Source organism: Stenella coeruleoalba, assembly GCF_951394435.1.
Source record: "Stenella coeruleoalba genome assembly, chromosome: 2".
Taxonomy (NCBI): domain Eukaryota; kingdom Metazoa; phylum Chordata; class Mammalia; order Artiodactyla; family Delphinidae; genus Stenella; species Stenella coeruleoalba.
In genome coordinates this window covers 135,931,108-135,946,874 of record NC_137147.1, presented here as the reverse complement: position 1 = coordinate 135,946,874, position 15,767 = coordinate 135,931,108, and the positions used below count along the sequence as shown (strand labels likewise).

Sequence of the window (15,767 nt, the reverse complement as noted above, 5' to 3'; positions counted from 1 at the left end):
CAATGTCTCAGATGGTAAGCAGTCATTTACCCAGATCAAGAGGAAAAGTTGAATTTAAACAAAAATAACACTTTAGACAGTGAGTTTTCAGTTGCATTAAGAACAGAAATCAGGATCCACACATGCTACATAGTCAACTCTTAGAGGATAGGTTTATCCCAGTACTCAAATATGTGGTTATCAATATAGCCAAAGTCCTAAAAAATGGTGTCATAACCCACGAGTTTTAATGAGACTTATTCTAGTTCCTTAATGCCCTGGTATTAGCATGATAGTACAGCAGACCCCATTTAATTATAAAACATACCATATACTTCCACAATGTGCAAATTCATTATGTCCTTGTCTACAATAAATTCTGATAATATTCTTTTTGCCCCTTAAATAACAAGTTTCCAAAGGCATATTTTCCCAATATAGGGTAGTATATTTTATTCTTCACACAATCTTCTCTACAACTATTCAGAAGAGCTTTTTCCATCTAGGAACGAATGTATCTTTGAAACCAGGGCAGTCTTTTTAGTTATTCACATTAAGTGTCACTTCAGCAGCCTCTATTTACCATCTCTGCTTCATGATATGTAATTATAGGCTCTGTACTTTTTTCAAATCATATTTTGATACAAAGACATCTGTTTCCAGTTTATACCCTCTTACCAAAAAGCAACTGCCCACTCAACATTGATGAAAGTTTTCTCTCTCACTTGAGGAATATTTGCACTGGCTAAAAATAGTTTTACATTTGCGTTTCCTTGTTTTTATACAGACTACATCAATTCTTAGTCCTAGATCACCAGCAAATTGGATGTTCCACTCTTTCATTTAAGTCACTTATTAGGAGTGTTCCATAGGGAAGGTCCAAAAGACTCCACTTAGTAGATACAAGCTCATGATTTCATGACTGATTTGATTTTCTGAGTATCTATTGTTCGATCCTCTCTATCTTCTCACCAATTTTCTCTAAAATATGTCTAAAATAAACTCACCAATACAACAAACACAAGCGGGGAGGCTCTCTTGTTAAGACTGCTAGCTGGCCTTTTCCTGATAACATTACTTCAATGCCACATATCTTTCTTTATCTTTCTTTATTGTACGCAAAGGAAAAGAATCAAGCTGGTGTGATCAATTTCTCTGTGAGGAAGGGTCTCAAAAATGAGCTTATACACATCTTTACAAAATCAGTTTGTCATTCCATGAGTGCCTAAAATCACCTTAACTGCTTGAGCCCAGACCAATCTTAAACCAATATATCAGACTATTCCAACTGACATATAAAAAACAGAAGCCCATATAGATCACTTCAGGCATCCAAAATTGAAAGCAGTACAAAGAAACATAACTGGGAATTCCCTAGCAGTCCAGTGGGTAGGACATGGCACTTTCACTGCGGTGGCCCAAGTTCAATCCTTGGTCGGGGAACTAAGAGCCTGCAAGCTGCGCGAGTGGCCAAGAAAAAAACAAAAATAAAAACTAGGAATTAGGAAAGTTATAACCATTAAATTGCTTCAGGAAATGCAACAAGGCACAGTTCCTTTTTTTACCCAAATCAAGAAAATGAGTTCCTTAAGCTAGGGATCTCTAATGACCAGGGTGAGAATACGGCCAATAGATTGAAATAAAAAAGGTACACAGGTCACCGGATTAATGATCTAATTTGTTCTTAGGTAAAATCTAACATGCACATATAATGGTGATTTTCATCGTCAGCCAACTGTCACTGTTAAGAAAACAAAATGCATGCACTATTATAAAGACAGCCAGTAGTTCAATTTGCTGGCGTTAAAGATAAGTACAGTTGAGGTTGGATACTTGGGCTGTGATAGCTCTTGCAGGTTAAAATAGTGAACCTAGACTTCTTGTAATAAGCAATAAAGAGTTATAAAAAAAAGTTATGGAGCAGAGAAGTGATAATATATATTAGAAAGACATAGTAACTCAAAATGGAAAACCTGATCAATGAAATTATACTTTAATTTTAAATGACTGATCATCCTAATCTTGTATCTTACCAGGACACTAAGAAGCTCAATTCTCTTGATGTTTAAAATGTACACAGCAGACTCTAGACACTAAACAATGCTCTTTTGCTCATTTAAAGTACAGTCTTTATAAAACAGTATGTGTAAAGGAAAAGGAGCTTTATTTACAAACTCAAAAAATTACTTACATTTGTTACTTTCAAATTTTACTTAAGAATTCTTCATTGAAAATGGTAAAAGGTAAGCTTTGGGTATCACACTCATCAAGAAAAGGTATCAGACAGTTTGTTGTAAATCAAACTACTCAATTATTACTTACCAATAAGATTTCTCCATGGAAAGAAGCAGAATACCCATTACTTTTGCAAAAGACATTTAAAACGCAAGAATGGTCTCAGAAATTAAAACCTATGCACTCATTTTTAATTATCCTGGGGAAACTTTTTTTACATTGTATAACCACTTTACTAGAGGCAATCTTAGACAATTTACTGTACTGTTAACTCTAACCTTTTTAACTTATTACACCATTTACAAAAGCTTTAAGAAATTAAAAGAAAAAAAGGCCCGATTTACTGCATACTTTTAAAGCCACAGAAGTATTAATAAGAATTCTAGTTATTTCTTCTTTACGTCCTTGAAAACTTAAGCCAAACATACTTACTGTTGGTTTTTTTCATTTAGAGTATTCATTCCCTGAAGATCAGAAAGAGGTGTTCTGGGATTTTTCCGAGTTATACCTAGCATAGAGAAAGCAAAAACTTTCAATCAGTGCTAAGATAAACTAAACATGAAATAATTTTTCTAGGAACAAATGAAATTAATATACTTCAATAGTAAATATTTGCTAAACATATCAGAAATGTCTAAATAATAATAATATGAACCAATCCCATGACTGTTACTTATAAATTTGACTTAGTCAACAATGAAACCAATTCGGGAATTTAATAATAAATTCTTTAATTTCTTCTCTCATTTAAATATTATCAGGAAATACAAGGGTAACTGGGCTGAATGTCTAGAAGTATACAAACTCATTTCTTATTTTAATATTCAAAAAATTCCTAATGATTCCTTTGCACCATTTTTCAGCAACAGGATATTGCTCCTATAAACTACAGATTTTAGAGATCAATTAATCTTACATATAAAGACACTAAGAATCAAAGATGACGAATTGCTTCCTCAAGAATTACCAATATTTTTTAAACAAAAAATCTAATTAAAAAATGGGCAATGAACATTTTGGTACATGACTCTTTTTGAATTATGGTTTTCTCAGGGTATATGCCCAGTAGTGGGATTGCTGGGTCATATGGTAGTTCTATTTGTAGTTTTTCATTGCAGCTCTATTTACAATAGCCCGGAGATGGAAACAACCTAAGTGCCCATCATCGGATGAATGGATAAAGAAGATGTGGCACATATACACAATGGAATATTACTCAGCCATAAAACGAAATGAAATTGAGCTATTTATAATAAGGTGGATAGACCTAGAGTCTGTCACACAGAGTGAAGTAGGTCAGAAAGAGAAAGACAAATACCGTATGCTAACACATATATATGGAATTTAAGAAAAAAAAAATGTCATGAAGAACCTAGGGGTAAGACAGGAATAAAGACACAGACCTCCTGGAGAACAGACTTGAGGATATGGGGAGGGGGAAGGGTGAGCTGTGACAAAGCGAGAGAGAGGCATGGACATATATATATACACTACAAAACGTAAGGTAGCTAGCCAGTGGGAAGCAGCCACATAGCACAGGGATATCAGCTCGGTGCTTTGTGACCACCTGGACGGGTAGGACAGGGAGGGTGGGAGGGAGGGAGATGCAAGAGGGAAGAGATATGGGAACATATGTGTTATGTATAACTGATTCACTTTGTTATAAAGCAGAAACTAACACACCATTGTAAAGCAATTATACCCCAATAAAGATGTTAAAAAAAAAATAGGCAGAAGACTTGAATAGACATTTTTCCAAAGGAGACACCCAGGTGGCTAACAGGCACATAAAAAGATGCTCAACATCGCTAATCACTGGGGAAATGCAAATCAAAACCAAAATGAGATATCACCTCACACCGGTCAGAATGGCTATCATCAAAAAACACAAATAATGAATTCTGGCGAGGATGTGGAGAAAAGGTAGTGCTCATACACTATTGGTGGGAATATAAATTGGTACAGCCACTGTGGAAAACAGTACGGAGGTTTCTCAAAAAACTAAAAATGGAACTACCATATGATCCAGCAATTCCACTCCTGGGTATACATCTGGAAAAAATGAAAACACTAATTTGAAAAGATACATGCACTCCAATGTTCATAGCAGCCCTGTTTATAATAGCTAAGACATGGAAGCAACCCACATGCCCATCAACCAACACTTGGCTTAAGAAGATGTGGTATATGTATACAATGGCATATTACTCAGACATAAAAAAAAAAAAAAAAGAAATACTGCCATTTGCAGCAATGTGGAAGGACCTAGAGAATATTATGCGTAGTGAAGTAAGTCAGACAGAGAAAGACAAATACTTTATATGACTTATATATGGAATCTAAAAAAAATACAAATGAATGTATATGCAAAACAGCAACAGACTCACAGATACAGAAAACCAACATGTGGTTACCAAAGAGGAGAGGGAAGCAGGGAAGAACAAAATAGGGGTATGGGATTAACAGACAGACACAACTATATTTAAAATAGTAAAAGTATCTTTGAGATAACAATCTTGTATGTGGAAAATCCTAAGTAATTCACACAAAAAATTAGGACTATTAAACAAGTTTAGCAAAATTATAAGATATAAGATCAATATTCAAAAATCAACTTAGCAATAAACAATTGGAAAATGAAATTAAGAAAACAATTCCATTAATAATAGCAATAAAATAATATAAAAGGAATAAATTGAACAAAAAATATAAAATATCTACTGAAAAACTACAAAGCATCATAAAAAGCAATTAAAGAAAACCTAAATAAATGGAAAGCCATCCATGCTCATGGACTGGAAAACTTAATATTGTTAAGATGGCAGTGTTCCCCAAATTCATCTACAGATCAATGCAATCTCTATTAAAATTCCAGCTGCCTTTTTTTTTTTTTCTGAAATGAATAAGCTGATCCTAAAATTAATATGGAAATGCAAAGGATCCAGAATAGCCATGTTGAAAAAAGAGAACATGGTTGGAAGACTCATACTTCCTGAATTAAAAACTTACTACAAAGATAAAGTAACTGAGACAGTATGGCACCAGCATAAAGATAGACAAATAGGTCAATGGAAAGGAAGTGAGAGTACAGAAATACATTTATGATCAACTAAATTTTGATAAAGGTGCCAAGACAATTCAATGGGAAAAGAATAATCTCTTCAACAAAAACTGGGAAAACTATATGTCCACATGGAAAAGAATGAAGTTGGATCAAAGACCAAAATACAAATGCTAAAAGTATAAAACTCTTAAAACATAGGAGTAAATATTCCTGACATTGGATTAGGCAATGGTTACTTAGAGATGAAACCAAAAGCACAAGCAACCAGAGAGAAAGACTGAGAAACTAGACATCACCAAAATCTAATACTTTTGTGCTTCAAAGGACACTATATCAAGAAAGTGAAAAGACAACCCACAAAATGGTATCAACAGAAAATGGCCCATCAAATATCTGATAAGAAGCTTGGATCCAGAGTATAAAAAGAACTTTTGCAACTGAATAATACAAAAGATAACCCACTTTTAAAATGAACAGAGTATGAATAGATATTTTTCCAAAGACAACATACAAATGGCTAATAAGCACATAAAAAGATGCTCAACATCATTAGTCATCAGAGAAATGAAATCAAAACTATAATGAGGGCTTCCCTGGTGGCACAGTGGTTGAGAGTCCACCTGCCGATGCAGGGGATACAGGTTCGTGCCCCAGTCCGGGAAGATCCCACATGCCGCGGAGTGGCTGGGCCCGTGAGCCATGGCCGCTGAGCCTGCGCGTCCGGAGCCTGTGCTCCGCAACGGGAGAGGCCACAACAGTGAGAGGCCCACGTACCGCAAAAAAATAAAAATAAAACTACAATGAGATTGCACTTCACACCCCCTAGCATGACTATAATAAAAAAAGGAAGATAGTAAGTGTTGGCAAGGACACGTAAAAACTGGAAACTTGCATCCACTGCTGAATGTGAAATGATACAGTCACTTTGCGAAACAGTCTAGCAGTTCAACAAAAAATTAAACAGAGTTACCATATGACCCAGAAATTCCACTACTAAGTATATACCCAACAGAACTGAAGACATACATCTATACCCACATAAAAACTGTTACTGGAAAACATATGTCTTGGGATCAACAAATTCAGTTAGAACTTTGAACAACTTTATTTTCTTACATATTTGAATGCATTGTTTTTGTTTCATTTATTCAGTTCCTAAGTCATGGACACCAAATATCCTTATGACAAATTATCATTTTCTATTTGCCATATGAATTCTTTTCTTCTGCATATTGAAATATAATCACTTCAGGCCTTTCCTTAATATTAGTAATGCAATTTTCAGATATGTTTCCTCTATTGAGATCATATAGGTGTTGATTTATGCCTCTACTTGATTTAGTAGTTCAAAATCTATTTCAACATCATTCTGATATTTCATAGTCTTAAATTTGTGCTACTGCTTTATTGGATTCATGTTCTTAAATTCTTCTTAAACTGTAAAGTGCTCACCGGGAATTTTCTTCTCGTTTTTGGTGTTGCCAACACAATAGGGCGTTTCTTTTATGCATGTTATTTCCCTTTGTGTAATGATTTTTTAAACATTAATTATTAAATACTTTAAAGGAATAATATACTGATCACTTGCAACTGACCACTGAGATTAGAAAATGAAGTCCTGTGCACCTTTCTTCTTGATCCCATTTCAACAGCATCAGATCCCAACATTGCCCACTTGTTGGAATTAGCATAAAAGGACTTTAAAATTGCTATCATAATGTTCAATGACTAAAGGTATAAGACAGTCTTATGACCTAACAAAAAAATCTCAGGAGAGAAATGGAAACTGTAAAAGGAATCCAAATGGATATTCTGGAACTGAAAACTGAAATTTTCTGAAATGAAAATTTCATTCTATGGTTTTACAAGGAGACTTGAAACAGCATAATGAACTTGATATCAGATAAATAGAAATTTTCTGAAATGAAAAATTCATTCTATGGTTTTACAAGGCAACTTGAAACAGCATAATGAACTTGATATCGGATAAATAAAAATTATCCAACATGAAGAACAGGAAGAACAAAGATAGAAGAAAAATCCACAGAATATGAGGAATCTGAGACAATATCAAATATTCTAAGAGCATGTAATTGGGGTCTCAGAAGAAAAAGAGAAATTGCAGCAGAAAAAGATTTCTGAAAAAATACTGACCAAAAATTTCCTAAATTTGATGAAAAATAATGAAGCACAGGTCCAAAAGGTATAGCTAATACCAAACAGCATAAATATAAATATAAATGATATCTAGGGACATCACAGTCAAACTGCTGAAAATGAAAAAATAAAGAGAAAATCTTGAAGCAGCCAGATGAAAAATGGTATATTAGATATGAAAGAACGACAACAGAATGACATCTGAGTTTAACATCACAAATAATGTAGGACAAAAGAAAATGGAACATCTTTAAAGTGCCAAAAGTTTGATAGTTCCTAATGATGTTAAACATATGTCTACTTTATGACACAGTAAACTCCATCATAACTTTTACCCAAGGAATGAAAAGTTATATACACAAAATGAATTGAACAAGAATGTTTATAGCAGGGTTCCTCACAATAGCTCAAGAGAGTACAAACCTTATATCCATCAAGAAATAAATGATAAACACAAAGTTGTATACACAATTGTATATACATATACAATGGAATACAACTCAGCAACAAATTACTGATATAGGGAACAAGATAAATGAACACATATATAATTATGTTACATAACAGAATCAGAACACAAAAGAATACTGTATGATTTCATTTCTGTTTTAGAAAAGGCAAAATTAATTTATAGTAACAGACATCTTAAGAGGAGTTGTCTAAAGGGGGTGCGAAAATGTACAAGAGAGTAAGAATAAACTTTCTGATACAACTTTATTCGAATATTTTATATTTTTGTGGTCATATCTTTTTGTGTTCATATGCTTTAGGTTTGTCTCTTATAAACATCTTACAGCTGAATTTTATTTTAATTGCATAATCTTTTTTTAAACTGTTTAGTTGGGTTTATTTTATTCGTATTACTGATATATTTGGAATGTTTTCTGCCTTATTTTATGTTTTGTATCTACCCTAATTATTGTATGCTTTTACCCAGACTTCTACTGAACTATTTTCTTTATATTCTGCTTTCTTTGTTTTGTTTTGGAAGTTATATACACTCTCCTCTTCGATTATTCTTGAATTTTTTACATATTCATGAATTCTAAACTAAATTAATTCTCTATTCTCTTTTTCTAAAGAGTACGAGAAGCTTTAAATCTCTGATACAAGTCATCCCCTTCCTATCACAGCTATTGTTACCCAGTATTTATTTTCACCTTATTTTCTTCCCATTAATCAAGCAAATTAGGCATTAAGTTTTATAAAACAATAACTTGTATTTTACAAGTTTCTCAAAACTTCCTAGTGAATTCAGCTTCTGTCTTTCTCAACTAAATCTTTTTATAAATTCTACTGATGAAGATCTGCTCAAATTACTATCTAGTTTTATTTACTGCTATTGTTCACCTGTGCCTGACATAGTTTTCTCCATCCTTTTATTTTTATCATTTTAAGAATCTAGATATCATTTAATTAAACTTTTTGAAAAATTCATTTTGAGATTTTAATTGGTGATATTAATCTATTTTTATTAATTTAAATCATAGTACTTGTTTCTTGTACTTTGTTTCACTTTTATTTCACTCTTCAAATCCATATTCTCCCTTGTTAGTTTTCATTTGATAGGTAAAGGTTTCTCGTGCTACTTTAGAAGACAGAGATTCAGAGAATTCCCTGGAAGACAGAGATTCAGGGAATTCCCTGGTGATCTAGTGGTTAGGACTCTGTGCTTTTGCTGCCGAACGCATGGGTTCAATCCCTGGTTGGGGAACTAAAGTCCCACAAGCCACTTGCAGCTGACAAAAAAAAAAAAAAAAAAAAAGAATCAATTTTTGTTATTGTCTGTAAGGCAGACATTCATGTTTGTTTATCCACATTGATTTCCTAAATTTGATAAATAGCCTTATTCTATCAACTCAATAGAAATAGCTCCCTGACTTTCCTGCAGGCTTCCCCAAAATACATATTGGCATATCCTGTATTTGTTTCCATCTACCATTTTCAAACAAGAATTCTGATCACGTAACATTTTTTTTTTAGAATATTTTAAATTATTTTAATGCAAATCTCTGCAGTGGATAGCAGACAAGGGCTTTAGCATTCATTATCACATTTGAGCCTCGCGTTGCCCCTGTGCAGTGGGGACTACCTTTCAGAGAAGGAAATTGAGGCTCTGAGAAACAACATCTTCCACACACAGGAATACAGGGGCTAAGTAGCAGAGCCAGAATTTGTACCTGGCACTGCCTGACTCCAAATGCCAGGCTGTTTCTCCTCTCTCTTTTGAGAGTAACGTGGAGGTCCCCACGTCAGAATCTTTGTGCCCTGCCACAGCCCTGGCAAAAAGCAAAAGATGGTCAGGTCTTCCCGGCACTGAAGCCTTCCCCAAGATCAGTCAAGCTGGCTAGTTCCCACTCTGGTCCTGATGAGGCCCTGATGAGTAAGGTGTGGACACTTCCTGGGGTTCCCATAACATATTTTAATTTTTGGTATGCTTAATTCCATGAAAAATAGTCTCTTCTAGATATCTATCTAAGACTTATGTCAGGCTTCATGATATGCAATTAATTTTTAAAATTGTGGTAAAATTTACATATTGTAGCACATACTCATTATAAGCATACAGTTAGTTAAGTTTAGACAAAACTGCCACCAAAAGAAGATATAGAATATTTCTGGGGACTTCCCTGGCGGTCCAGTGGTTAAGACTCTGCACTTCCACTGCAGAGGGCATGGGTTCGATCCCTGGTGGGGGAACTAAGATCCGGCATGCCATGTGGCACGGCCAAAAAAAGAAAAGAAAAATTTCCATCATCTCCCAAAGTTCCCTCAAGCCCTTTCTTCGACAATCCCCCACACACCCTCCTGGACCAAGGCAACCACTAACCTGCTGTCCATATCGACTAGTTTGCATTTTCTGGAATTTGATATAAGTGGAATAAAACAGTATGCTCTCTTTTGTGTAAGGTTTCACTCAACATTACATTTTAGAGTTTGATCTATAAAAAGTCTTCATGTGAACATATGTGTTCATTTCTTACGTGGAGAGAACATATGGAAAGCATATGCTTACCTTTATAAAAAACTGACACTGTTTTCCAAAATAACTGTACTATATTTTACATTGTCAGCAGAGTGGATAAGCATTCCAGCTGCTCCACACACTCACCATCAGTACTGTCAACTTCTTAAACTTTAGCCATGACACAGGGTGTTAATGTGACTTCACTGTGATTATAATTTGCATTCCCTAATGACTTATAAAGCTGGTAATCTTTAATGCGCCTATAGATGATTCATATATCTTTTTTTTTTTTTGGCTGCACCGCGTGGCATGTGGGGTCTTCCCCAAACAGGGATCAAACCTGCGCAGAGGTCTTAACCACTGGACTGCACAGGGAAGCAGAGTCTTAACCACTGGACTGCCAGGGAAGTCCCCTCTTGACCATTTTTAACTGAACTGTTTCTCTTATTATTGCAGGAGGTTTTTAAAAAATATTTTGAAGTCCATTATCGGTTATGTATATAAATTATTATGAATATTGTTTCCCAGGCTGTGATATGCTTTATGTTTTTTTTACAATATCTTTTTTTAAAGTATAAGTTTTCAATTTTGGTGAACTCTAATTTCTCAATTTTTTCCTTTTATACTTCATGCTCTTATGTCCCATCTAATAAATTTTGTCCCAAGACTGCAAAGATTTTCTCTCAGGTTTTCTTCTATCAATTTGATAGTTTCGTTCTTTGCAAAGAGCTGTATGACCCATTTCAAGTTAATTTTTATGTATAATATAAGGTAAGGGTCAAAGTTCTCTTGAACATATAGATATCCAGGTCGTTCCAGTGCTGTTTATTTTTTTAAAGACTATATATACCCCCACTGAATTATCTGAGGGCCTTTGGGGAAAATCAATGGACAATACATGTATAGATCTTTTCCTGGACTCTGTTTTTAATTTTTTTTCTGCAGAAAAGGATTTTATTCAATTTTTCTAAAATTACTAAAATTTTTTTATTGGAGTATAGTAGCTTTACAATGTTGTGTTAGTTTCTTCTGTACAGCAAAGTGAATCAGCTATACATATACATACTTCCCCTCTTTTTTGGATTTCCTTCCCATTTAGGTCACCACAGAGCATTGAGTACAGTTCCCTGTGCTATACAGTAGGTTTCTATTGCTCTCTTGCTTACACTAAGAGAACAATGTCATGATTATTTTAATCTTAAAATCATATAGTGTAAGACCTCCAGCATCATTATTCTTCTTCACAATTGTTTTGGTCATTCTAGATATTCTACATTTCTATAAAAATCTTAGTTATCAGCATATGAATTGCTACCCCAAAATCTGCTTTGATATTCACTGGGACTTCATTCAATCCACAGATCCATCTGGGGGAGAACTGACATCTCAGAAATACAAAAATATGTATCTCTCTTCATTTATTTAGGCATTTTTCAATTTCTCTCAGTTATATACTGGTCTAACAGTATTTGGTAAATTTATCCCTAAATATTTCATGTTTTGGTATGCTATATTATAATCCATTGCATATCAAATCACTCCAAAGCCTAGCACTTTAAAATAACACGTAATATCACAGACTTTGTAGAGGAACAGGTTTCAAGAGCTGCTTAGCTGGGTGGTTCTGACAGGGTCTCTCATGAGTTGTATTCAAGCTGTCAGCCAAGGCTGTGGTCATTTCAAAACTAGAATGGAACTGAAGGACCTGTCTCTAAGGTCACTCATGTGACCTTAGAGGCAAGCCTCAAAGGTCTCCACTGCCTTTGACTAGAGGCTTCAGTGGGATTCTCAGTAGGGCTACTCACAACAGCAGCTTGATCCTCCAAGAGACAGTGATCCGAGAGAGAGCTAGCAAGTGAGAAAGTACCTAAGATGGAAACTGTAGTCTTTTTTAGCAATTTTGGAAGTGATGCACTATTACTTCTGCTATGTCCTATAGGTCACATAGACCAACACTGGCAAAATATGGGAGGAGACTACACAAGGTTGTAAATACCAGAAGATGGGGATAAATAGGGAATAGCTACTGTAGCTGGCTGCCACAGATATATAAATGGAATTTATAAGTTTCATTTTCCAAGTGTTCACGGCTAGAATATTACAATTTAATTTTCTATATTTAGCTGGTATACTGTGAGACTGTTAAATTCACTTTTCAGATTAAAGAAGCATTTTTTAAACCCGTTAGTACTTTCTATATAGATGATCATGCTGTCTACATCTTCCTTTTCAATCTATGTACCTATTTCTTTTTGCTGCCTTGTTGCACAATTACCTTTAGTACAATGTTAAATCTGAGAGGCAAAAGCAGATATCTTTCCCTTGTTCTTAATGTCAGGGAAGAAGTACTCAGTCTTTCACCATAACATATGAAGTCTGCTGTAGAATTGTCATGTGTATTCTTTATAAAGTTGAGGAAGTTGCCTTCTATTCCTAGGCTGCTACAAGTTTTTAAATAGGAATGGGCATAGAATTATGACAAGTTCTTTATACCCATCTACTAAGATGATATGGTTTTTCTTTTTTAGATGATTAACATCTATATTATAAATTATGACTCTCTATATACATATATATAATACATTATAGTGATTGATTTTCTATATCAAACTAATCTTTCATTTCTGAATTTCCACTTGCTCTTCATGTATTATTCTTTAAATATATTGCTGAATTCAGGCTGCTCTTATTTTGTTAAGGATTTTTACATCTCTCACTGTGAGGAACGTTGGACTGTAATTTTCTTGTAATGCTATCTAATTTTGGATTTAGAGCAATAATACTGGTCTCATGATATGATTTGTATAGTACTACTTGCTCCTCTGTTTTCTGAAAGAGTTGAGGAGAACTGGTATAACTGCTTTCTTAAACATTCCTTAAGGACTTCTCTGGTGGTGCAGTGGTTAAGAATCCACCTGCCAATGCAGGGGACATGGGTTCAATCCCTGATCCTGGAAAATCCCACATGCCATGGAGCAACTAAGCCCATGTACCACAACTACTGAGCCTGCGCTCTAGAGCCCATGAGCCACAACTAATGAGGCCACAAACCACAACTACTGAAGCCTGCGCACTCTAGGGCCCACGTGGCACAACTACTGAGCCCGCGTGCTACAGCGACTGAAGCCTGTGCACCTAGAGCCCAGGCTCCACAACAAGATAAGCCACCAGAATGAGAAGCCCGTGCATCATAACAAAGAGTAGCCCCCGCTCACCGAAACTAGAGAAAGCCTGTGCACAGCAACGAAGACCCAACGCAGCCAAAAATAAAAAAAACAAAAATGAAAACATTTCTTAAATAAAATTGACTACTGAAGCTATATGGGCCTGGACTTTTTTGTTTTCATGTGTGGGAAGATTTTACTTATGAATCCAATCATTGATACAGGACTAAAAAGATAAAGAGATTCTTTATTTTTCCTTGGGTCAATTTTGGTAACTGTTGACATTCAAGGAATCTGTCCATTTCATCTAAGTTGTTGAATATATTGGCATAAATGTTCATAATCTTTCCTCGACCCTTTGACGTCTATACCATATGTAACTGTGTCCACTTGTTCATTTCAGATAACAGTATTTGTGTCTTCTCTCATATTTCTTGATCAGAATGGCCAGAACTACACTATCCAATACAGCAGCCACTAGCTACACATGGCCATTCAAATTTAAACTGATTTAATTAAAACTTCAGTTTTAAAATTTTTTAAAAATTTCAGGTGTTTAACAACCACATGTGGCTAGTGGCTACCGTTTTGACCAGCATAGTTGGAGAACATTTCCATCCTCACAGAAAGTTCTATTGAATGGTGCTGGACTCAAGCTTTATTAATTTCATTGCTCTTTTCAAAATACCAGCTTTTGGAGGCCGCACTCTTCTCAGCTGGCAACGCGCTGGGGCAGTGGCTGCAGGGTGGGCCTGCCAACTGGTGGCAGACGCGGCACGTGGCCACTGTGGCGGCGGCCTTCCACACAAACTTCAACTACACGTGGCTGCACGTGTGTTGCCAGGGCGCACGCTGTGTGCCATCCTGGGCAAGGTGCTGTGTGACCAGGCGCTCAGTGGGCCGGTGTACATCTCTGCCTTCTACTTCAGTATGAGTATTCTCCAGGAAAAGGATGACATAGTTTTTAACCTGAGACAGAAATTCTGGAATACATGTAAGAGTAGTCTGAGGTACTGGCCTTTTGTACAGCACCAGAGTGCAGACAGAAGGAGCAAGAAGAATTACAATCCTGTAGCCTGCAGAACAAAACCCACATTCACAGAAAGACACACAAGATGGAAAGGCAGAGGGCTATGTAACAGAAGAAGGAACAAGATAAAACTCCAGAAACACAACTAAATGATGTGGAGATACACAACCTCCCAGAAAAAGAATTCAGAATAATGATAGTGAACATGATCCAGGACCTCAGAAAAAAAAATGGAGGCAAAGATTGAGAAGATGCAAGACATGTTTAACAAAGACCTAGAAGAATTAAAGAACAAACAAACAGAGATGAACAATACAATAACTGAAATGAAAATTACACTAGAAGGAATCAATAGCAGAATAACTGAGGCAGAAGAACGGATAAGTGACCTGGAAGACAGAATGGTGGAATTCACTGCTGTGGAACAGAATAAAGAAAAAAGAATGAAAAGAAATGAAGACAGACTAAGAGACCTCTGGGACAAAATCAAACGCAACAACATTCACATTATAGGGGTCCCAGAAGGAGAAGAGGGAGGGAAAGGACCAGAGAAAATATGTGAAGAGATTATAGTCGAAAACTTCCCTAACCTGGGAAAGTAAATAGCCACCCAAGTCCAGGAAGCGCAGACAGTCCCAGGCAGGATAAACCCAAGGAGAAACACGCCAAGACACAAAGTAATCAAACTGACAAAAATTAAAGACAAAGAAAAATTATTGAAAGCAACAAGGAAAAAACGACAAATAACATAAAAGGGAACTCCCATAAGGTTAACAGCTGATTTCTCAGCAGAAACTCTACAAGTCAGAAGGGAGTGGCATGACATATTTAAAGTGATGAAAAGGAAGAACCTACAACCAAGATTATTCTACCCAGCAAGGATCTCATTCAGATTCGATGGAGAAATCAAACGCTTTACAGACAAGCAAAAGCTAAGAGAATCCAGCACCACCCAACTAGCTCTACAACAAATGCTAAAGAAACTTCTCTAAGTAGGAAACACAAGAGAAGAAAAGGACCTACAAAAATAAACCCCAAAACAATTAAGAAAATGGTCATAGGAACATACATATCGATAATTACCTTAAACGTGAATGGATTAAATGCTCCAACCAAAAGACACAGGCTTGTTGAATGGATACAAAAACAAGACCCATATATATGCTGTCT

The 15,767-nt window shown here is 35.5% G+C and overlaps 1 protein-coding gene across 5 annotated transcripts in view; it reads right to left on the bottom strand.

Annotated features, from left to right (window-relative positions):
* Positions 1–15,767, bottom strand: part of MYO9A (myosin IXA) — a 270,235-nt gene that overhangs the window by 122,827 nt on the left and 131,641 nt on the right. For all 5 annotated transcript variants that reach the window (XM_079912006.1, XM_079912009.1, XM_079912008.1 and 2 more), the window contains exon 16: positions 2,647–2,722. In XM_079912006.1, coding sequence (XP_079768132.1) covers positions 2,647–2,722 — 76 coding nt within the window. The remainder of the gene's footprint in view (positions 1–2,646; positions 2,723–15,767) is intronic.